Source organism: Globicephala melas, chromosome 2 (genome assembly GCF_963455315.2).
Source record: "Globicephala melas chromosome 2, mGloMel1.2, whole genome shotgun sequence".
Classification (NCBI taxonomy): Eukaryota; Metazoa; Chordata; class Mammalia; order Artiodactyla; family Delphinidae; genus Globicephala; species Globicephala melas.
Genome location: NC_083315.2, coordinates 149,665,311 through 149,689,734, shown reverse-complemented (window position 1 = coordinate 149,689,734; position 24,424 = coordinate 149,665,311). Strand labels below are relative to the sequence as shown.

The window sequence follows — 24,424 nt, the reverse complement described above, 5'->3', positions numbered from 1 at the left end:
ATGACTTCAGTGGAGACCCAACTAACACGAAGGGTACAGACCTAGCAAGAGACACTGCCCCTCTCTCCCCTGACCATGTAGAGGTACCTTAGACCTTTTTGGTAAGCAGGTGTATGCCCCCAAGGCTTTTTGCTTAAAGGAGTATTTAGGAGATGCTTTTATCCCAGGGGCTGTATCCTGTTGATACCAGCAGAGTGCCTATTTGATACGTGTTTGTTAAAGGACTGAGTGGGTGAATGATTTCACATGTGACCTGGAGGTTGTCTTCTGCCATTCTCAGCTGCCTCTTCTCACCTCCTTGGTTGGCTTCTCCTTTTCTACCTAACATCTTTTTTTTTTTTTAAGCCAAGTTCTTTTTTTTTTTTTAATTTTATTTAAATTTTATTTATTTATTTATTTTTGGCTGTGTTGGGTCTTTGTTTCTGTGCGTGGGCTTTCTCTAGTTGCGGCGAGCGGGGGCCACTCTTCATCGCGGCACGCGGGCCTCTCACTGTCGCGGCCTCTCTTGCTGCGGAGTACAAGCTCCAGACGCGCAGGCTCAGTAGTTGTGGCTCACGGGCCTAGTCGCTCTGCGGCATGTGGGATCTTCCCAGACCAGGGCTCAAACCCGTGTCCCCTGCATTGGCAGGCAGATTCTCAACCACTGCACCACCAGGGAAGCCCTCTACCTAACATCTTGATGTTGGGCTGCCTCAGGACTTTCCCCAGATCTTCTAAATCCCCCCCACAAAGAGGGGGCCATATGAAGCAAGCAGAGCATTACTGAGTACCAGTAGACGCTGTGCCAGACAATTAACACGCAACAGTAAGAGCGGCCATGCTCACTCTGTGCCGGGGACCACGCTAAACCCTTCACCTCCCTTCCCCCTGTGAGTGGCCATCACATCACGCTCTGTCCTGGCCCCTCCTGTGTCCCTGGCTACTGCTTCTCCTCTACCTGCTACTAAACACTGGGTGTCCCAGGGCCGAGTTCTGGGTCCTCTCCTTTTCTTTCTCACTGCACTGCTCCTGGAATGATCTAATGCATTCCCATGGATGTAAACATCATCTCGGGGCTGATGACACTCAGATGTATATACATCTTCAGCCAGTCCTCTGCTCCAACCTCCAGGCTCCTTTCGTCCCGCCGCCTCCTCAACATCTGCTCTTGATGCCTCCCAGCCACCCCCACCCCAACTTGTCTCAAGCGAGCGCATCGTTTCCCTCCCTCTGAGCCCATATCCCTGCCCAGGTCTTACCCATCCTGTCAGAGGCATCTCCATCTATATGAATGCTTAAGCCAGACCATTCAGGACACCTCCTCTTGCTCAGGCTTCTATCCAGTTCATCCCTGAGCCCTGTTTGCTTTACTTCCTAAATCTCTTGAGAGTCTGTTTGCTTCCCGCCCCCCACACCCCCACCCCCGGCTGCTTCTCTAGTCCCGGGCACCAGCACGCTCTCCTGGGTGACTGCTGCAGCTGGCTGACTGCTCCCACTGTCCCCCTTACTCTCCAGTTCTTTCTCTGTAAATTAGATCATAACACATCCCTATTGAAACCTTCCTGTGGCGGTGTGTCCAGCCTTGTCTGTCAGCCCCTCACTCACCAGATCCAGCCTGGGTTCCTGGAATGTGCTGCCCCCGGGCTGTTGCACATGCTGCTCTCTCTGTTTGCTTTTCCTGTCTCTTTATGTGGCTGCTCCCTGTCTTCGTTTCCAGCTCCCCCTAACCGCTCTGTCTAGAGCTGCCCCCAGCAGCCTTGTTACTCTGGATCCCAGCCCCTGTATTGTTTCTTCCACCATTCATATCCCAATTTCTCTTCCTCTGCTTGTTTTATGAATTTCTCTAAGTTGGAGGCTCCATGAAGAAAAAGACACTGTCTGTCTTGCTTACTATCCTAAGCAAACAGTAAATGTTGGACGCACGACCACTTTCTAGACACTGAGACTTGCAGAGGTGAAGGAACTTGCCTGAGGTCGTGGGGTTGGAATTCAAACGCAGGTCTCTTTGACTATAAGGCTGCTCTCTCCGCCACACTTCTGCCCCCACCTTCTTTGAGTTGTAAATGGCAATGGTGTATTCCTTCCCTCTCAACCTTCATGGGTCCTGGGCACGGAGCTGGTGTGGCTGCAGAAGGGCTTGGATGGCTCCGTGTTAGCCACAGAACTGTCTTGCACGCCCTGGGGCTGCTCCCCTGGAAAAGGCTGGGTCCCCGGGCTTGTCCCTGATGGGGGCTGCTCCAGGACCCCATCTTCTCTCATCTCCCTGGCCTCTCTGGCACTGAGGCCTTTAAATCCCTGCCTCCTCCCAGACAAAGCCCTCAGGGCTGTGATGGGGATGGACAGGTGACTCATCTGCTCTAGGGCAGGAGCTAGAGGCAAACCCACGCCTCTGCCCTGGGCCACGAGCCCTGCCCAGTGGTCCCCTCCTCATGCCTGCTGGAGCCAGTGGGAATTGGGGCTGCTCTCTGCCCCAGCCCCTGGCCCCCAACTGGCCCAGTATCTCGGTGTTTGTTAATGCAATTAGCAGGGCGGTCCATGCTGATGGGCCGGGGCCAAGTTCTGACTCACAACCCTCCTTCCTCCCCTCCGGCCGCCAAACGGTAGAGGCCCTCTCGGCCTGCCAGACAGCGTCTGCAGAGCGTGCGCAAGGGGCCAAGAACGGCATCTTTCTCTCATTAAAGGCTTTTATGTGAACACAACTGCAATTTTGGAGCAGGGCGCTTGGCTGGCCCCTGAGCCCCAGTGCTGTTTCCAGCCATCCTGAGCTGTGATCCCAGCACAGCTGTGGTGGGAATGGGCCGAATCCTTGAGGACCTGACTTCTCCCACAGCCTGGGGGCTTGGGGCTGAGGTCGGGGCTTGGGGGACACAGCCGGTGGGCAGAGCTTGGGTGTGGAGAGGATGAGTCCTCGGTGGATTCTGAGGGTGTGTGAAGGCCAGTGAGGGATTTCCTGGCCTCGGGGAGCTCTGACATCAGGGTCCCCTTTCTGTGGAAACCAAAGGTCAAGGCTGTGGAGAAGAAACAGCTCAGGGTCACAGGTAGACGCCCAGTTACGTGAATTCCAAGGGCAAACTGAGGCCTCCAGGTAGGGGTCTAAGGTGAGGGGCGGGCCCAGGGAAGGGCAGCACTGAGGGTGGTGGGTGACCGTCCTGCCTAGAAACGCCTCTGGGTGTGGAAGGGACAGGGCCCCATCCTGAGGGAGGGATCAGGTACTCAGTGGGGAGGTCCTTAGTGTCCCACTGACACAGAGTTTAGGAAAGATGGAGCTTTAATCTGAGGAGCAGCTGAGCCTCAGGTATGGGGGTGCTGGGCCCAGAGTCTAATCTGGAAGGTAGGTTCATCTCCCAGACAGGAGGGCCTGGTACTGGAGGCCTCGGAGGAGGGCACAGGCTCAAGGGGCCCACCCTAAAGTCGGTGCCTCACCTAATGGAATTGACGGAGGGAGAAGGCATCTCTAGATCCCAGGAGAGAGAGCTGATGACAGAAGCCCTACCTGGCTGGGGTGGAAGGAGGTAGAGAGGGGACAGGCTGTATTTAACACCTGAAGAGCAGCCCTGCCTCTGCACCACAGTGTTTGGGGCATCTCTCTAACCAGGGCCTGCCTTGTCATTGCCTTTTCCTGGGGAAAAGGTCATGGCAGAGAAGTTCAGAAGCCCTCTTGCTTCTGCCACTAGGTGTGTGCATTTTTAGTTTTTTAACTTAGCATTGATGCCCAATACAACTTTCTGTGGAAAGTTTCTGTGGAAATGTTCTATATCTTGCCATCCAACATGGTAGCCGTGAGCCACATGTGGCTACTGAGCCCTTGAAATGTGTCTAGTGCAACTGAGGAACTGAATTTTAAATTTTATTTAATCAATTTCCATTTCAACAGCCATATAGAGCTCATGGCTACAGCATTGGACAGCACAGCTTTAGAGAGTACAAAGTACTTCCGTGATCTCTGTTGAGACTCACACAACTCTTGGAGGCAGGAATTGTCAGACCCATTTTATGATGAGACAGCTGAGTCACTGGTTGAGGCGTCTCAGTGAGATGAGACGCGCCCAAGGTCACGCAGCTGGGATGTGGCTGAGCGGGGCGGGGGTCAAACCAAATCTTTCTGACTCCCGACCCCATGTTCTTTTTGCTACCAAGTCTCTGGTCTCAAGGGCTCTGAGTGGATGGTGGGAGCAGCCTACACGTTGGGAGCTGTTTCCAGACTCTCCCCCAGGCCTGCCCATTCTTCATTTGGTCTCCTCCCAAAGGCAGGGGTTTTGTTTGGAAAATGTGAGCGAACCTCTGCTTGACTGTTCTGGAGCAGCGTGAAGGTAGAAGGGGCACAGCCAGGAGGGGGGTGTTGGGGAGAACGAAGCTTTCTATTTCTTGTTTCAAAGTAATTTCGGGAGTTTTCTTTTTTATTCCCCTGTCTTTTGGCATACGGCTACCTCCACAGAGCTGAACTCCCAAAGCTGAAACTTTCCACATATCCAATCCTCAGTGAGAAAGAGAGTGCCAGGGGAGTGTGGAGAAGCCAGAGTTCAGGTGGAGCCCAAATTATGAATGGCTAAAGGCTGGCATTGGTGAGCGGGCACAGGGAGGCTGGAAGCAGCATCACCTTCGGGCTCTGAGGATGCCAGCCCCTGACAGGGAGGGGCTGGGTGTGTCCTCGATGGCTAAACACAGGACCTCGTGGTATCGTGCTTGATAACCTCTCACCAATCATCAATCACCGAAGACTCACTAAAGCCATATACCCCATCCTGTGCTGATTTCTCAATCATAAGGCATGACCTCTGCCCTTGTGGGAAAATGGGAGGAATGAGTCTCCAAGAGCAAAGCATGAAGACTGCCCAGCCTGCCATGGTTGGGAATTTTCTCTCTTAAAATTCCCACAGCACTGCACGAAATTGCGTCTCCGGGATGCCTCGGCATTTCCGTCCTTGCTTCATGCAACAGCCCCTACCATGCGGCGATTCTGCGATGGCTGATCCCCTTTCTGACACTTCAGTTTTGAAATCTGTGCTCGTTTGACTTAGGAATATTTTGCTTCAGTTTCCTTTAAATGAAAGGCACATGACCGCTATCGCCCCCCTCCTTCCCCAAGGGTTCCAAACTTTTGGATTTCACGCACCAGTAAATATCCCCAAACATCTTAGGTACCAAAGTACAATAGCCAGCTTTTCCTTTTGCTAAGTGAGGATATTAGAAAAACAAACTACCATTTGCCATCACCTTTAATTTTAAAAGAACATTTTAACACCAAAAAAGTAATACAATAATAATCTCAAAATAAAAAACACATTTTAAGTGGGAAAAAATAGCATCACAAGAAACACAGAAAACTGTTTTTATTTTTCTTGTTTCACGGCAGACCAGTGAACACTGTCCTAAGAATGCCGCCTTTCATAGACAGGCACTTGGAGCCACCATTTGGGGCCATTGGCGGGGTGGCTTTTGGGGGAGTGGAGAGAGAGGAGAGGAGTTTATGCTCCAATCCCATAATGCAGATGCTTGGCTCAGAACAAAACGCTTGAACACTGTAGTGAGGAAATCACTTCCTGCTGAGACTTATGGAGACAACTCAGAGGAAGATACAAATGAAGTTGGTGAGAGCTGGCTCTGAAAACGTAGCACTTGGAGGACCTTTCTTAGCAGATCTGGCCTCTGTGCAGTTTCATAAACGATTGGTCCAGAAAGGTTATCTTCCCAAACGGGTTTATTTCTGCCAACAAGTCTGGCTGGTTTGGAAGCCTTTTAGAACTTTTATCAACCACAATATTACATGCATATGTAAATGCCAGTTTTATAGTTTCCCCCAAACACCTACTTTCTGTGAGCTGTTCATCATACCAACCAAAGTCTGCCAACCCTTGTCCTCATTGAGGACCTAAGTGCCTGGGGGCAAGGGGCTTCCATGATTCTGAGAACCCTCCCACCTGGCAGAGCTTCCTCCACCCAGGGACCAGCCTTGTTGTCTTTGTACCCCCCGACACCCAGTCTGACCGAGAGAGGATGCTCACTAAATGTTTGCGGATGTATTGGCGAATAAGGCAGAACCAGAAGTAAGCGAGTCTCAGGAAGACATGGGCTCGGCTTGCAAGATTTGGGGCCTTGGGTTTCTAGACAGAGAAAGATCTTACTGTTGGAGTCAAGGATGGGCCATCCTTGGGGCCCAGGAGGGGAAGGACAGAAGCTAAATTAGTTTTGAAGGCTGTCTTAAGGGCAGGGACCACCCACACAGAGGTAGAAGAGACACGGAGACTGGGAGGGGCTGTGCGACCTTCCCTTCACCCACGCCAGGCTTTGCTGGCAGAGGCGTGTGGATCTGAGGGGCTAGGAGTGATGTAGCATCTGTGGTCCACATGGGAAACCACTCAGGCCCTCCCTTTCTACTCCCTCCCTAAAATAAACCAGGGCTGACACCTGTCCTGGGCAAACCTGCTTCCCCAGTGTTCGCTGGCCCTGGTTTGGCTACAGGGCTGGCCCCAGCAGACCGTGTCTCTGGTGGTGGTGGTGACAGTGGCCTGGCGTGTGGTCAGGTGGGGGCTGACTCTGCTTGGGCAGGTGGAGTGGCAGCCAGGTGATAGGCCAAAATCCTGCCAAGGTGGCAGTTTGTGTTTGGGGAAATGCTCAGGTTTACAATTCTCTCACACAGTCTGCTTACCTGGAGGCCTGGGGCTGCCAGGAAGGGATGCCCAAGCACTGAGGAAAATGCTCTAGCCTCAGGATCTAGCTCATGGTTGGAATCCTGCAGCGAGACCTATGATTTCCCCACTCTCCCCTGAGTAGACAGGCTGCCTTTGTTTGACACGATGCCCAATCTACTCATCCTTGCTGTCTCTGGTCAGCATCACCACCTCCAGGAAGCCTTCCCTGATTTTCCCTTTCTTGCCTCAGCCTGGGTTAGAGGCTCTGGCCGACACTTATCACATGACCTGTGTCCTGGCTTCCATGTGAAACAGGACACTCTTTGAGAGAGGGATCCTCTTTACCACAAGTCTCTCACCTAGTGAGTGCTCGGTTAATGTTCACTGAATGAATGCAGGAGCTGGTAAACATCCTCCCTCAATCTAAGATTGACTGTATGGGCTTTGGAGAGAGATGGGTTTGAGGGTCTGTGGTCTCCACCACCAGAGCCAACCTGGGACGTGCAGCTTCCCAGGCCAAGGGTGCATTCGGTGGCTGACTTGAAGCCAACAGATCCCTTTTGTTTCATCATCACCTCCAGGCCAAGGTTTAGAGATGGTTCAGCCCTGCTGGGAGGCAGTGGGGTGGAAAGAGCTTGGGCTTTGCCATCAAACAGACCTGGACTGGATCCTCGATCCACCATTGCCTGGCTGGGTGACCTCAGGCACATCTTTTAACCTCTCCAAGCTTCAGAGTCATCATTTGTAAAATGAGGATCATAATCACACTTGCTGCATAGGATTGTTTTAAGCTTAAATGAGACAGTGTGTGCAGAGCACAGTTCCTCGCATGTTGTAGCACTGAACAGATAGTAGCTGCCGTAATAAAAATAATATTGATTGTGTCATTGTTAGGCATATGCTAGGAGTTAAGGAGGCAAAGAGGTGTAAGGAACAGTCACTGCGCTTGAGGGCGCTGACCATATTAGTTAGGGAGTTGAGACACATAAATAACAAACCCATCACACTGATGGTGGCCTATAGGGCCTGAGTGCTGTGCAAGGAGAACACTCGTCCTAGCTGTTCGGAGGAGGGAGCAGTTGCTGGAGGCAGGTCATCAGGGATGGGGAGGGGGCCTGGAGGGAACAGTAGCACTTAGGTAAGTGGAGAGGAAAGGGAAACAGCTCCAGGGAGGGGAAGCAGTTCACACAAAGGCAGAGAGAAGAGGAAGCCACGCCAGCAGGCCAGGTCCCCAGATGGACAGACAACAAAAAGGGAGCACTTAAGTATATGTACAACCCAATGTTGGGTGTTCTGCCGGGGGTGCTGGTGTGACGGGTCACCCAGTCTTTGATGGGTTGTCCGACGCTGACAGGCGACCCTCACCCTCTCCCTGTCTCTCCAGCTGTGTGCCAGCCGCCCTGCCAGAACAGGGGCTCCTGCAGCCGGCCACAGCTCTGCGTGTGCCGCTCCGGCTTCCGCGGAGCCCGCTGTGAAGAGGTCATTCCTGAGGAGGAATTCGACCCCCAGAACTCCAGGCTGGCACCCCGACGCTCAGCCCAGGGGTCTCCCAACCTGCGCAGGAGCAGTGCGGCCAGAGAAAGCACCACGGCCAGAGCGCGGCCGCCAGCACCACAGCCGCCGCTGGCCAGGTGAGTCCCCTCCTCAGCGGGGCCTCCGGTCTGGGGGCGCAGCCTCTCTGGAGGGGCTTCTTCCTTCGGCCCGTTTGGTGAAGACCCTGGTGGAGAAGGCCGGAGAGTCCTCCTTTCCCTTCTGCTCCACCAGAGGGGCGGCGAGCAGGGCAGCAGGTACGGGGGTGGCATAGGCTCTGGCAGGGTGCCCAGGGGAGGTGGGAGGGGAAGTCTTTACTCTCCAGGCCCCGGGGAGAGAGCTGAGGAGGGCACATCCCTGGGACCAGGCTCTCTTGTTTCGAATCCTGGTGTTGCCACTTCCTAGGTGGGTGACCTTGGGCAAGTTACTTATCTCTCTGATTCCTCATCAGTAAGTTGGGGGAAATGATGATAATCATAGTCATGGTATTGTAAGGGTTAAGTTAGTGACTATGAGGAAAATGCTTAGAACAGTGCCTGGCACACAGTAAACTCTATAAATGTTTGTTTCCGCCTCCCCCTTCTCTGCCTGTGGTCCCTGTGATGCAGGAAGGACTCCTTGGCCAGAAAAAGCCCCTTCAGTTCAGTCACCACCAGTGCTAACCTGTCTCCTCGGAGGGGCAGCTGGAGCACGTAGGGGAAGCGAGAAGATTAAAAAGTGGGAAGGGGTGTGTTCATGGGCAGGATTCCCTGGCCTGCGTGCCAGCCAACCTGGCTAGACATTTCCTAGCTCAGCTCAGGAAATCTGAACTTTGTAAACTGGTCCATTTCTGGGGGCTGCGTTTTCCTTGTGGTTTTTCAGGTTACTTTTTCCATTCGCTTCCTACTTAGGAACTTCTTTCTGAAATGTTTGAACCTTGTCTTGCTGAATTCAGCGAAAAAAGGATTTGCCCTCCCAGAGGAAGCTGGGAGAATCAGGGAGAAGAGGCTGACCTCGAGGCCAGGTCCCCAGCGGGGAAAGCTCAGGAGAGAAAGGAAAGGAGCTCAAGGTTGTCCAGCAACTCTGAAGGGGGAGGGGCAATGGGGGCCAGGCCAGACCAGGGTCTCAGTAAGGGGGTTTCCAGGGCCCTGGCCACCCAAACAAGCAGGTGGTTTCTGAGAGCAGCCAGGAGCAGAAAAAACAGAAGGATGAACTTGGGTCAAGGCCTAGGGAGCCCCAAAGTTAAAACCAGAAGAGCCAAACTCTTTCACCAAGGCCTTAGGATGCTGGGGCAGAGATGGGGGGCAGAGCTAAGGGCCAGGTGGACAATGCAGGGGGCCGGGCGAACTGCCTGGGATTGGCTGTGACCAGTTGGGCAGGGCCTGAGCCTTGTTCTCATTGGTCCCGGCTCTGGGTCCAAGGTGGGTGGGCCTGGTGTGAAGGCACTTGGAGGAGCCCCAGAGGTGGCAGCTCCAGGGCCAGCCCCGGGGCAGGGTGGGAGCAGAGTCCTTCCAGTCTGGCTTTCCCCCTGCAAGCTCTTTTTTGGCTTGTGGGGTTCATTCATTTTATAATGCATTTATCCCCTGTGTGCATGCACAAGTGAGTGCTGGGGGTGGTTGCTTGGCAGGTCATTCTGTTCCTTGTACCCTTGAGTCAGAAGGCTTTTGACATCCCCTGCCCCATCTTCCCAGCCTATCCCGCTTCTAGTTTTCAAGGCCCAGTCCCACTTCCTCCAAAAAGTACCTACTCCCTCATATCCACCAGGCTCTGACCCCCTGCAGCGCACACGTGGCACACACATCGCTGTGAGTCTGCACCCTGAGCCTGCAATCAGACGGTGTGGCCTGCGCCCTGGAAGGCAGCGCCTGAGTCTCACACTGGATTTCCCCACAGTGCCTCCTGCAGTCCCAGCTTGCAGGAAGTGCTCAATCTGCATTGCTTTCTGTCGCTCGCTCCCAACCGAAGACTTACCTAACCAAGGACCCATTTGGCCCCGAACCCTCACCCTGCCCTGGAACCAAGGGCACCACCGCAGTGGTGTTCAGAGTGCGGGAGGACGGGAGGCTCCATGCTTCCCCAGGGTCACGCTTTTCACTCTGCCTCGGGACAGTCAGTGCATTTGCTCACTGGACCAGGAGCTCCGTGAGAGCAGGGACTACTGTGTCCTCCTCTTTCATGAACATGTCCCTGGCACCTAATACCACACCTGGTACCCTGTAGATGCTCAGTCAACACAAGTTGAATGAAGAAATGGACGAGGCTCGATGCTGGGCGGGGAGGAGGCTGGGAGGGAAGGAGGACCAGCTCTGTGAGGCTTCGGTCCCCCCGCAAAGGTGTGCGAGAGGCAGGGGAGGGTGAGGGCCTGGGCTGAGGTCTCCGGCCCACAGCAGGGCTGTCCCTTTTGAGCTTCACAGGCTCCCTGGCCAGGGGCTACTGTGATGTTTTTAATGAGCTGCAGCCTCCAGGCCAGCCCAGTCTCTCTCTCTCTCTCTCTCTCCATGTCTCTCTCTCTCTCTCTCTCTCTCTCTGCCTTGGCGTGTCAATGCCATGAAATCTGGGAAAGTCCGAGCGGCCCACTGTTGGCCCAGCTGTGTTTTGCTTTGGGAGGCCAAATCCCACTTGCCTGGTCGTGTCAGACATTTCCTGTGAACTTGGCCAGCTTTCCCAAGCAGCCGCTGGACTCTCTCCTGATGGCAACTTGGACAGGCCCTTGGTGTCCAGATAAGGGAGTGACATAAACGCAGAGGGCATTCTTGGTGGGGGGGTGGGGGACGGTGCAAAATGTCCAGGGAGGAGAGACACTGCAGGGACTGGTGATGGCCAGAGGCCACGTTCAGGAGAGCACTAGACAGAGGCCAAGAGACTTGTGTCTCAGAAAGAAGACGAGAGGGAGGGGTCAGGAGAGTCTCGGGGAGCAGGCAGCACGCCCTGCAGAGAGCCAGACGCGGATTGATGTTGTCCAGCTGCAGCCTGGACTGGCCGCGGGGGGCCTGCAGACTCCCTCCGAGCCCGGGGCTCAGGCTTCTTCCCCAGGCTGGGCAGAGAGCCTACCCCACCTGTGGAGCAAGACCTAGGCAGCTGGGAAGGGCCTTGAGAGACTGGGGGAGGAGGTGGTTACAACAGTCGAGGACCAGCAGGCCTTGGAAAACAGCGCTCCACACCGTGCTTCTCAGACTGAAACAGGCACGTGAATCACCTGGGAACGTGTTAACATGCAGCTTCTGACGCGGCCGGTCTGGGGTGAGCATCTCTAACGTGGTCTCCGGTGATGCTGATGCTGCTGGCCCACGGACCACCCCTGGAGGAGTGAGGTTCTGAGCCTGGGCTTCGGATTCAGGGAATCCTGGAGTCCAATTCTGGACTTACCGGCTGTGTGACATCAGGCAAAATAGCCTAACAGCTCTGAGTCGATAGTCTCCACCTGGTAGGGTTGCAGAGTGGGTGAAATGAGACCCTTTGAGTAGAACACCTAGTAGGGTGCCCGATACGGGTTAGTGGTCAGTACATGTTAGCCATCAGCAGGCTGGTTCTCTTTGCCATGAGGATTTGTGTGGCACAAAGCAGACAGAAAACTGGGGTGCGTGTGTGTGTGTGTGTGTGTGTGTGTGTGTGTGTGTGCAGACCTGCTCTGGGGAGAAGTTAGAGCCCAGGCCCAGTCTCGGGGGTGGTGTGATCCAGCAGTAGCACCAATAGTGGCTTTTGGCTGGCTTGGGTATTCCACCAAGGCCGTCTCACCAGCCCCATGGGGGCGGGGGGGAGGGAGGTGTCACAACAATTCTCTGAATGGGCGGGACCTCCACTGGGTTTACTCCTTAGTCTGACCGGAGGACCTAGAGGTGGAGCCCTGGGGACATCCTCGGCGGGCTTGATCAGCACTTGGACAACAAGGGGCCTGGAGGACAGTGTTAAGGTAGACAGGCGGGGCTGGCAGGGAGATGCTGGGAAGCTGTGGGCCCCGTGATCGTGGCTCTTAGCGGGCTGTCCCCTGAGAAGGCAGCTGGGGTCAGCCTTCCTTTTATTGTCCCCGTCGGTCTCTCCCTCTTCTTCTCGATCTCCTGCTCCCTGCACACCCCACAAATTTAGCTGCTTAAAACAATGCACATGCATTATCCCACAGTTCTGTAGGTCAAACATCTGACACGGGGCTCACCAGGTTAAAGTCAAGTTATCAGCAGGGCTGAGTTCCCCGAGGCTCTTGGGAGAATCTGTTTTCTTGATCATTCAGGTTGTTTGTTGGCAGAATTCACTTCCTTGCAGTTGTAGGACTGAGGGCCTCACTTCCTTGCTGGCTGTCACTTGAGGGCCATCACATCTAGAAGCCACCCACATTCCTTGGCTTGTGGCCACCTTCCTCTCTTCAAAGCCAGCAACAGAGGGTGAACTCTTCATGTTTTAACTCTGCCCTGTGTCTCCCTCTTCAGCGGAATCTCTCACTGACTCTTCTGCCTCCTTCCACTTTTAAGGGCCCCCTGATAACCCAGGACACTCTCCCCTATTTTAAGGTCAGCTAATTAGCAGCTATAATTCCACCTGCAGCCTTGATTTCCTTTTGCCATTTATATACATATTCAAAGGCATAATACCAGGGAACAAAGATCACGGGGGTCACCCACACACTGCAGCCCACGCCAGTTGGGACCGTCCATCTGCAGTGTAATAGCTCCTCTTATCTAGGGCTTGCCACAAGGACAGCCCTACATGAATCATCTGGCCCGCAAAACCTTTCTGACATCTCCAGCATCAGCTCTCACCACTCGCTCCCCTCATTCACTCTGCTTCTGCCACACTGGCCAACTGGTTTTTCCTCAGATATGCTAGAGATGCTCCCACCTCAGGGCCTTTGTACTTGCTGTGCCCCCTCCCTGGAGCCCTGTGTTCCTTTCCTAGGGCTGCCATAGTGAATGACCACAAACAGGACAGCTTAAAACAACAGAAATGTATTCTCTCACAGTTCAGGAGGGCAGAGCCCAAAATTGAAGTGTTGGTAGGATTGTTCCTTTGGGAAACTCCAAGGGAGAATCTGTCCTATGCCTCTGCCCTGGCATTTGATGACTTCCTGCAGTCCTTGGTGTCCCCTGGCTTGTGGCTGCCTCACCCTAATCTCTGCCTCTGTCGTCACATATTGTGTGTGTGTGTGTGTGTGTGTGTGTGTTGGCGGGGTATTCTTTTTATAAGGACACCAGTCATTGGATTTAGGGTCCACTGTAATCCAGTATAATCTCCTCTAACCCTAACTAGTTACATCTGCAAAGACCCTACGTCCAAATAAGTTCATATTCATAGGTTGGCAGTTAGGACTTCAAGAAATCTTTTGGGGGGTCGGGGACCCAATTCAACCGACATTAAACCCTCTTCCCAGATACACCCATGGCTTGGTTCCTTCCCCCTTCCAGGTCTGCTCTTCTCAGTGGGAACCCCACCTATGCTCACCTGATTTTACACTGCACACCCGCAAACACTCCCTACTCCTATCCAAGCACTAACGTCTTGTGTATTTTACTTATGTATTTATTTCTTACCTCAGTAAAACGTCAGGCCCAGGAGGACAGGGCTGTTATGTTTTCTTTGCCAGTGTATCTCCAGCACCTCGAACACGACGGGTCCAGAGTAGAGTGGAGTCAACCCGGCTGAGGCAGCTTGGCTGTCTCCCCGGGGTCTCTCCTTCACTCTCACAAGCCCTGCAATGGGTTCCCAATGTCCCCGTTCTGCTGACAAGGCTCCGAGGTGGGGGTGGCCGGCCTCTCGGGGGGGCCTTTGTCAGTGGGGAGAGGGAAGAAGGGCAGGGGCACTAGTGCAGCTCCTGCCGCAGGCCTGGCCTCGGGGGTGGGCACTGGGCCACTGGGTACGGGTGGGTGGCATAGGACTCGCCTCCCCAACAGGACCCGGCATTGTTCAGCCCCACGTCGTCGCCACTCGGGCCCTCGTGGGCTTCCCAATGTGTGACCTTTAACCTGCTGTGGTGGAGGGTGAGGCCACAGGTTTCCTGCGGGAGTGCGGCCTCCCCTCACCCCCAGGCCTTGCCAGGCCTCCTGCAGGGGGTGCGGGGACTCTGCCCCAAGGGGTGGTCTCTGCCAGTCTGCACCGAGACCCGCCGCAGGGGGGACCCAGGCATCCTTCCTGACAGAAGGGCAAGGCATTTGCCTAGGAGATGGATGACCCAGAATCAAATGAGGTACCTGGGGAGAGGGCAGCAGGTGCAAGGAGGCGACCCCGGCGTATGTGCCGGGGAAGAGCTGGGCTTTGCAGTCAGGCAGTATTTAAACCCTAGTGTCCTCACAAACTAGTCGTGCAAGTCGCTTCGCCTCACTGAAACTCAGGTTCTCTGAAGTGGGAAAACAGATGCTCATCTCAGAGGGTGGTTTCGAGAATTCACTGAAATAACGCACATAGAGAGGTCAGTAGGGTGTCTGAAAAACGTGAAACGTCTTACCATGCCTGCGTACTCCCCCATGCCCATGGCAAATCAGTGAGATGCCCCGCTCGCCAGAAGGGGTTTTCTTCTCCAACCCACAATCTGGGCTTATAGATGGGGAAACTGAGGCAGGACGAAGGTTGGCAGCTAGATGGTGGGCCTGCCCTGGGAACCCAGGAGATCCTGACTCTGGGCCAGTCTGAAGGCTTGCCAGGGTCCTCTGAGCCTTGCTCCAGCTGCGGCCGCCTCCCTCCCACTCCCTTCCTCCGCTCTGGGCTCCAGCATGCTGCCACACAACTTTGCTCACGCCTCTGGGCCACATAATCCCCTGTAGGTCCTCCCTCCTCCTTATTCCAGTCCCTCGGACCCAAGGCTATTCTCCGATACACCTGGGACCTGATGAGAGACCAACTCATGCTAGGAAATCTTGGAAAAGTCCCTTGTCCTCCCTGGGCCTCAGTTTCTATATTTGTAAATCAGAAGCAACAAGTGGATCTTCTCTGAGGTCGAGAGTTAATGGTCTCAGTCTCTGGCCTCCAGCCTGGCCATTTTCCATCCCCGATGGTGAAATGTGCTTACTCCGCCTTTACCCGCTTCCAAGGTCGTTACAAGGACACGTGATGCCTTTCACCAGGGCAGACCTTAGCTCTCCCTGACGGTAAGCCTCAAGTCCTCGGCAAGGCTGCAGTGGGGTTAATCAGCCTACATCTTTCATCCTGCGTCACCTGCTTCCTCAGGGCCACCAAGTGGTGCCTCTGTGCTGGGTTGACTCAACCCTACAATCCTGACTAAGTCAAGCTTTCAGGACCTCCTGACAGTGGGCTGGGATACTTACTTATGCCTTCTGTACATGCCTGGCTCAGTTTCAGGAGCAGCTCCTCACTGAGGCCCTCCCTGACCACCTTTGTAAGGTTTTAACCTTAGAATTGGCCTAAGCCACTGGACACAACACTAGGGGATGTGCTTCACATCATAGCCTCTGGGACGGGTACGGCGCAGTTGTGCAGTGCACAACCTGTGCCACTGTATGTGGTGACCCTGAAACTGGCTCTTTCCCAGGAGGGAGATGTCTCCTATTTTCCTATCGTTTAATATTATAAACCCCCAACTTGAGGATGCCCTCATCTGGTTCACCTTTTAATTTCCACAGTGCTTTCTATTTTCTGCTTCCTAACATAACATATAATTTAATTATTATGCTTATTGTGTACTGTCTGTTTTTCCCCAAGTACAGTGTGAGCTGTTTTGTTCACTGACATATCCCCAGCTCCTAGAATAGTACTCAATAAATAATGGTAAGCACTCAATAAATAAATAAACAACTATCTACTGAATGAGCATCCCTGTCACCATGTATCCTCTGTTGCTGCCTGGAGCAAAGAAAGTTGGTCTCAGGTCCCTTCCCTTCTGAGCTGACACTCAGCCCATCCCCTGGCATGTTGTTGATCAGGAAGGGGGCTCTCCCAATCCTCCCAGCAGGTGGGTACCTGCTTGCCCTGTGCCCCTTGGTCTCGGGGGTCTGGAGCCAGGCAGGCAGAGAGCAATGCTTCTCTCCTAAGGGTGACTGGAGCACAGCCAGAGCAGGGCTTAGCAAACCCTTAGGAGTTCCAGGAGTCTGTCAGGGGCTGCAACAGCTGTAAAGGGGTCTCCTCCCAGTTTCTTCTATCTCTTGGGCCTTAGAAGAGTCCCATGCCTGCTCTTCCCTGGGGCTGCGGGTTTGGAAGAGGGAGGGCTCAAAGGGGAGTAGTCAGAGGGAGGTGCTCACTCATGGGCCTGCAGCCAGAACAAATGGAAAGGCTTTTGTTTTCCCAAATCTGAAATCACAGAAGCCCTGCTGCTGCTTTCTGAAGACAGTAGAAGAGAACTGTGTCTCAGCTGAGCGCTTCCTTCACCACCCTGTCCCCCTCCCTGCTGTTTGCAGAGGGTTCTGGAAACACTGCCACTTTAAGGTTTGTGTAAGGTTCCTTGGCACTTAACCCCTGCCAGCCCCACCCATCCCTGCCCAGCAGAGACTGCTTGGAGTAGCGGGGTGGGTCTGAAGCATTCCATTTCCACCCAGGAGGAGAAGGAGGCAGGCTGTGTGTGCTGGACCTTTCAGTCCCTGGACACACACCAGGAGATGTCTGTCACATTCATAGTCTCTATGACAGGTACTCCAAGAATTGTGCAGTGCACAGCCTGTGCAGCTGTATGTGGTGACCCTGGACCTGGCTTCTTCCCAAGAGGGAAATGTCTCCCATTTCCCCCACAAAGCATGTTGCTTCAAGGCAGTCCTCTCCAGCTGGGTTTGGCTGCTGAGGCCCCTCCTAGGTTTCTCCGAAAGGGAGGTGGACCCCTGGACTTTGTAGAGTATTAACATGCACCTCTCTAACCCACACAAATACCCGAGGCCCACGGAGCTCAGGGCCACAGCTGGCCTTAGGGTACTTGAGTGTAGAAACAAAAGGACACAGGCTCTGGATGGACGCAGTCTTGCAATGCTTTCGCGTTCGCTCTAGGCCGAGAGAGCCCGACAGAGGCCGTGAGGAGGGAGGGGCCAGTGTGCCTTCTCTCCAAGCAGTGGAGCCTGCAAATCCTCTTCCTTCCACCATGCTTGGCCCAGGGCAGACACTTCTGGGTCGATGAAGAGGCCAAACTCAGGCCTCTTTATGCTCAAGGGAGAAAGGGGCCCAGGGCCTTCTAACACCTCTCCGCTCCCCACGCAGTGAAGTGGGCAGATTCCAGGGAAATGGTGTCTGCTTCCTGCATACTTCTCTTCTCTTCCTGCCTCTCGTATTGAAGCTTGAAAGTGGACATCTGGCCCGAGGTGGCCCCGAAGTCTCTGATGGAGGCTGCCTGACTCCCTTTTCTAGGATAATCCCAGAGCTGAGGGTTATCAAGACCCTCCCTAGGGTGGCTTCCAGAGAGGGCCTCCCTCCCAGCCCAGGCCTGGCCCCAGCCCTCTACAGATCTCTGAGATGAGAGCTGTTCACCTCCTGTTTGCCCAGAGCCGGCAGCCAAGTGATGCAGGAGCCAGAAGCACTTCGTCTTCTAATTCTCCTTTCTCATCATCACCACCAACAGGATTTATTGGCGCCTCTGCTCTGTCCCAGGCCTCGTGTAGGTGCTCTGCCCTCCTGGTTCTCCCCACACCAAAGTCACCAGTCAGTTACATGAGGCAAGCGGATGTTGCACAAATGCCTCTGGCCAGTTGTGTCGAGTCCAACGAGGGGCGGACAGATGGAGTGGGATGTGGGATGTTCCTGCCGCTGGGAGGGGGCAAGCTCCCAGGTGCGGAGGGCAGAGAGGCTCCCCATTCTCTCCACAGCCCTGATCTTAGCCTCCCCTGGTGGTTATGGTGAGGAATGTTTGGGTTACGAAGGGTGGGATGAAGATTGTGGTCGAGGTGACTTTCTATTTCACAATAGGGTGGTGGTTCGGTTAGCCTGGAGAGCAACTTTAGTGTGGTATTAGAACGAGGGTTCCACCTTAGGACTGTGGCTGGGGCGGGGCTAGCGTTGCGCTGGAGTAGACTTTAGGACTGTGGGTTTTCTGAGTGCGGTATAGCTGTTATTTTAAGCTACCATTGGTGGGGCTTTATTGAGTCAGCCGGCCCTACTGTGCAAAGCACTTTACAGGCACCACCTCACTTGATACCGGGGACCATACAGCATAGCGGTCATGAGTCAGACCTCGGCTTCATCTGATTCTGTTGCTCCCCAGCTGCTTGACGTTGTGTGAGTCTCTTCACTTCCATGAGTCAAAGTGGATAAAGTGCCGAGTCACATAGCTGAGGGCTCAATACCTGATAGCTGAGACCCTTTCTTTTCTGTGTCAGTCAGGGTTCCAGCAGGAAACAGACGGCACACTCAGTGAGGACAATTTGATAAAGGGTCTATTTGCAAAGGTGTGGACAGGGTCAAAGGAAACAACAAGGGAAGCAGAGTATAGGGAAGCCCTTAGCCCTGCAGGTCTAAGAGACAAGGGGTCAGCGGTTACTGGAACCCAGAGTAGCTCCAGCCACAGGAGAGGACCACAACAGGGCTGTGACCTCTGGCAGAGGAATAGAGCCACCACTACCCACAGTGGCCCGTCAGGAGGGAACTGGGGGATCAATACCTCCACTCCGTCTGCTGCCCTCTGCCCTCTTGCTGGGGTCCCATGTGGGCTGAACAGGACTGGAAGACAGAGGGTGAAGGAGCCTCCTAGGGCCCAGAATGGGACAGAGAAAGGTCCACAGAGACAAGTGGAAGATCTCCAGCACCTTAACCATTCCTCACAAGGATCCTATGAGGAGGATACTCCACCAGGAGGAAACTGACAGGAGGGGCCATTCTAGCCCAGCTCCACTCAGGACTCTGGAACCCGTGCTCGTAGCCATTTGGCTAAGTAGCCCCGAGAGCAGGTGAGCTCAGGCCAGTGCAGAGCAGCAAGCTTGGTGTGGGAGCTGCCGAGGACTGGGTCAGGCAACGCAACTTGTGTCTTTTCAGGAAACTCCAGAAAGCTGGCGAGAGCCTGGAGGAGTTGTTGGGGCATTAAAACGTTAATGTATACAGTTTCCAGCATCCGACAAAAAAAAGTAGTAACGATGAACATTTTGAGCTTGTGGCTGTACTGACCTAAGTCCTCTAGGATTTTCGTTTGAAAGGAAAGGTTAGGGAGAGATGAAGCCACAAGGTAACAGAAAGACAGTCAATGCTCTTTTTCAGATGCCCCAGGGGGATGCCCATCCCATCCGGTTGCTTTGTACGGAACTGGCTGCTCAGTGAATGTAGCCCTCTGGGGTGGGGTGTGTGTGTGTGGAGAGAGAGAGAGAGAGAGGAGAGATGTGCAGAGAGAACATGCCTCAAAAATCATAATCATAATGGAGATTTTTCAGGCCCTGTGAATTCTCCTTTTGAGCTCAAGGTTTTCAAATATATATCAGGTTTCACCCCTTGTCTGGGATGCAGAGGAAGTTTCTGATTTATGGGTCCAGTAGTTTTTCCAGTTATGCAATCTGTAAATCTGCCATCAGTTAATTAATTTGCCACTGTCAGAAAAGGCACTGTAAGCTTCCCAGGTGAAAATCACTTTACCAAAGTAAAGTGCTATTATGATAATATTAATAAAAAAGGGACTGTGAAATGTATACTTGTTTCCACTTGTGGAATTAACTGAATCAATGTCTCAGCATTCCTCCTCCAATCACTGGCAGGCACACATGTGCACACACACCCCACCTCTGGAGAGGGGCTAAGGAGGAAGATTTAAGCCTTGCTGTGTAATTTCCCAGAAAAGGATTAGAAAGGGAAAATGGGTGGAATGCAAAGTTATCTGATGACCGAGGTTGTAAGATTGGCGGCTTAGGACCCAGAGGCGTGTGTCTGCGCGTCTATTTGTCTGTCTGTCTGCAGATGACATAGTGAAGATTGCTAAATGATTTCCAATAACAAGATATGAAAACACATAGTTCCTTTGTTAGCCACATAGCTGTGGTTTTGTGTCCGTGATTCAATGTGGAAGTGAGTAGCTGTGACAGGCATTTTGTGGGGGATTTTTTCCTTCTTTTTTCTCCTAAAAAAATATTTGTGAAAGGTCTAAAATTCAAGGAAATCCACTGCTTTTTGAAAAGAAAAAAAATCCCCATTCCTTGCAAAATGAAGATCGCAAATCAAAACCTCTGGAGATACCATATTTCTGCTTCCAGCCAGTCGCCCACGCTCGGTTTCCTCCCAGAGCCTGGGCTCCTCACTGCTACCTAATGTGTCCACCCAAGGGTGCACCCAGCCAGCGGGGGTGGGGAGGTGGGGGGGGTGGGGGTGGGTAGGGGTTTCATCAGAGGCCTCTGGAGGGAATCTTGTACTCCAAGGGGCGGGGGTATCCTCTGGAGACGCCAGCCAAGCCACACCCTTGAGGAACAAACTGATTCCACATTTCTTTCTTTTTTTTGGAGGTTCTTGGGTCAAGGTCAGAGCCCCTACAGCAGGCAATAGTGTGTGAGGGAGCAACTGTGGCATAATTGATGTCTTATTGTTAGATACGTCTGGGTTTGAATCTCAGCTCTGCCACTTAATAGTTATGCTGCCCAGAGCAAGTGATTTAACCTCACGAGCCTCAGTTTTCTCATCTGTAAGATGGGGATGCCTGCCACTAATAGAATTGTCGGGAAGATTTACTAACATATGTAAATGCATATACGCACCTTTTAGGTGTCCTATGAATGGCACCAACTCTTATTTGTCCCTAGACTCTGGGATTACCTGAGCCCTTTGTTTATAGGGACAGCGGTAACTGGAAACTCTGAGAGTTTCCCCAGACCACTTGAAGGTGTTTCTGGCTCTGGTGAGGTTTCCTATCTTAGCCAAGGGTGAGCAGCATGCTGGGGACTGTCATCCACCAGAGGTACAGAGCTCAAGCCTTGAGAGCCCATCCCAGCACCTCCCTGCCCGGTGGTGATAGTGGGCAAGTAAACAGCTTCTCTGTGCCTCAGTTTTCTCTTCTGTAAAATGGGGAATGATAGTTTTTATAGCATAGGTTTGCACTAATCAAGTAAAGCGTAGAAAAATCACACTCTCAAGCGTAAAGAGCCTAGTAAAAATTTTAAAATGAAGTGTCTGTAGCAGGTATATGGTACATAATTGGTTGGTAGGTTTGGGATGAGCGAAGGCTTCTCAGATTGGGCGCCCAGGTCTTTTAGAAATCTCCTTTTGTTTATGGTCCTGGGGAAGAGTTCCAGGCCCTGGAAGAGCAGGCTGGCTGAAGGCTGCCAAGACTTTGACCAGCCCCTGAGAAGCATATCCTTGACCCAGGCACCAGCTGCCTTTGTCTACAATGGGCCTGTCCGGGTGCGGTAAACTCATCTGAAGTCACAGGCCTGTGTTTGCTGTCCTATAAGGCAGGCCAGCTAAGCTCTGTGTATGTGTGTGTGTGTGTGTGTGTGCGTGCGCCTGGGCACACGTGCCCGCCAGGGGTTGGGGGAACATACATGGAAGGAAGATGGGTCCCAAAGACCACAGGCTGGGAACTCGGGGTTCAAGAGGTGGGCGTCTCATGGCCCATTTGGTGGTGGCGAGACGTACCAAGTTCTTCATGGCTTTGGGAAGTGGTCCAAACTCAATCCCCTCAGCCTCAAGTTCTCTCCTCTGATCTGTAGCACTTTCCAGGTGCCCATACGCCCTGACTCGTGTTTTCTTTCCCTTCACCTCTTCACCCCTCCAACCACTTCCTTTTTTCACTTGCTTCTCTGTCACTCATGTAGCAGCAGCTTGTGGTGAGAGTGAGGGTGCAGTGCTGGGAGGAGTGTGATAGACCTTGTTTGAATCCTGGGTTTTGCCATTCATGAGACACGTGAGCTAGGGCCAGAGAATGACTGTCTCTGCACCGCAAGTGCTTCACAGGTGCTGTGGGGATCGTGAGAGCCGCCTTGCAGGGCACTGGGGACCTTTCTAAAGTGATGTTTGTTCTGTGCCTGAGTTTCCGTAAACAGAGCAGTTACTTGAACCAGTGGGTGTGTGTGGAGTACTGTGGCTCCACAGACTTCCCTGCCTCACCTCTGCCTCACCCTGGGGACCACAGATGCCCTGAGAAAATGTCTGGGGGGCAGGGGTGGGGGAGGAGAGCACTCTTGGCCAGGCACCTGGGTGGTCAGTGTGGGTGGGAGCTCCAGGGAGGAGTTGTCCATGATCGCCTTCCTAAGAGACCATTTTTAACCTTGTTCCTTCCTGGTAAAAACACCTTCCTTCAAGGCTTCCCTTTTATACATGAGACCCAAAGGATAAGGCTCTAAAGCTCAGACCCAAAGCATAGCTCTCAAGCCACGATATAGTGTAGAGGTTTAGAGTACAGGCTCGGGAACGAGATGCAGATGCAGGCCTCCTGTGTCGGATCCCCAGCTCTGTTAGTCATTGGCTCTGTGACCTTAGGCAAGTTACCTAGCAACTCTGTGCCTCACCTGTAAAATGGGGATAATCATAATACCTACTTCCTCATATAATGATGATTAAATTAGTTGATATACATAAAGTGCTTAGAACAGTACCTGGCAAATAAATGTAGCTATTTGCTGTTATTTGTTGTCATCCTTGGCCCTTCCTTTTTTCCCTTTAACCAGACACACCTCCTTACCCCCTGAGCACCATCACCAGCACATTCTTGCATTTGTCCCTTTGCACTCGTGGTTCTCTCACCCTTGGGTGGACTCTGTCCTCCCCATGCCTTCCTCCAGCTAACACCACACAACTTCTAGAAAGTCTTCCCCAGGCATCCAGACCCAGGGCTACACCTGCGTAGGGAGGCCTGGAGCATCTTGGCCAGGCAGCTCACCTGACTACCTGCTGCTTTTCCACTCTTGGATTGTAGGAAACACTCACGTGCAGGGTCTTCTCCCAGGACCACTGTGCATGGTGTGGGGCAGGGGGCGCGTTACACTCTACACAAAGGTCAGGAGATGAATGGGGCTAAACTCTAGCCTACGTTCCGCTTGCCCAGCCCTGGCACCATGCTACGTCAGCCTGAAGGAAGCAGGGCAGCCTCTGTAAACTGGCTGCCCAGGGCCCCTTTTGTAATCCACACAAAGGAACCAGGTGTGCCAGCCCTCCCCTGCCTCCTGCTTCCCTGCCTGCATTGTAAGCCCTCGGTGGGCCAGATGCTTTTCCCTCAGTGCCCATGTGGGACCACGCACCATCTGAGGTGCTCACAAGTGGACCTTGGAAGTGGTTAGATGATGAATTCATGACATCCAGGTTCCCCACAAGCTGACACGTCTTCCTGGGGGAACTTGGAGCCAAAGGCTTCAGACTGTTCATTGGCCCTGGATGGCTGTGGAGTGGGACCTGGCCTGGGCTGGGGAGATGGCTCCAGTGAGGCCGGAGTGCTGGGAGCCACAGAGTTCAATGTTCAGTGTGATGACTATCTGGGGGGCGGCAGCTGTCTGCCCAGCGCTGTGATGACTCCATGAAGGATATAAAGAGGGTAAGGGGCTTCCCTGGTGGCGCAGTGGTTGAGAGTCCGCCTGCCAATGCAGGGGACACGGGTTCGTGCCCTGGTCCGGGAAGATCCCACATGCCGCGGAGTGTCTGGGCCCGTGAGCCATGGCCGCTGAGCCTGCGCGTCCGGAGCCTGTGCTCCGCAACGCGAGAGGCCACAGCAGTGAGAGACCCGCGTATCGCAAAAAAAAAAAAAGAGGGTAAGATCCAGTCCCCTCCTTTCCCCTCTCGGGGTCTGTATCCCTGGCCATGCTGCAGCCCTTTGGGTGGTCTTGCTGGGCCCAGAAGGAGGCAGAGGAGCTCCTGGAGGGGCCCTTCCTTTATCTCCTTCCTGGCTGGAGGGAGAGGGCGATCGCTCAGCAGTTTGACACTTGGACAAAATGAAACTTACGTAGAAAATGAGGGGCATTTCCTGGGGCCCTGGGCAGCCCTTCAGGGCACCTCCTCCTCCCCTCTCTGCCCCCTGAGGTGCCCTAGGTGTGATCCCCGGGCCTGGGCAGCCCACTCCAGCTTCCTGCCCAGCACCCTGGCCCATCCAGGAGAGAAGAAAGGCAATGCAGAGTCTCAGGGAGCAAGGGCTTGGCGGCCCGTGAGGCAGGCCGCTCAGTGGCGAAGCGTTCGCAGCTGACCAAGGCATGAGGGGTCTGGAGGGTGGAGGGGCGTGAGGAGGCTCAGAGGGGTCTCTGGACACCTGGGACACTGAGGCAGCACCTACGTAATGCTGCTCTAGAGGTGGGAGCCAGGCCTCAGGCCCGGGCTCGGTGTCCCACAGACGATGCCCCAGACGTGCACAGCTCCACCAGCCTCCGCCTCTTATCCGCCTGCAAGGAAGCAGGGTGCTGTGTTCTCTCCCCAGCTACTGGGCGAGCGGAGCAGGGTGCAGTTCCGAGCAGGTGAGGCTCCCTGGGTTCTGCCCCCTCCCCACCCTCAGCCTGGCAGGGGCATCCCCT

At 53.8% G+C, this 24,424-nt stretch overlaps 1 protein-coding gene across 7 annotated transcripts in view; it reads left to right on the top strand.

Moving 5' to 3' along the window:
* The window catches only part of LTBP2 (latent transforming growth factor beta binding protein 2), a 99,867-nt gene that overhangs the window by 11,945 nt on the left and 63,498 nt on the right, over nucleotides 1-24,424 (top strand). For 6 of the 7 annotated variants that reach the window (XM_060295053.1, XM_030831720.2, XM_060295054.1 and 3 more), the window contains exon 3: nucleotides 7,993-8,239. The exons of the other annotated variant lie outside the window; for it this stretch is intronic. In XM_060295053.1, coding sequence (XP_060151036.1) covers nucleotides 7,993-8,239 — 247 coding nt within the window. The remainder of the gene's footprint in view (nucleotides 1-7,992; nucleotides 8,240-24,424) is intronic. 7 annotated transcript variants of the gene reach the window in all.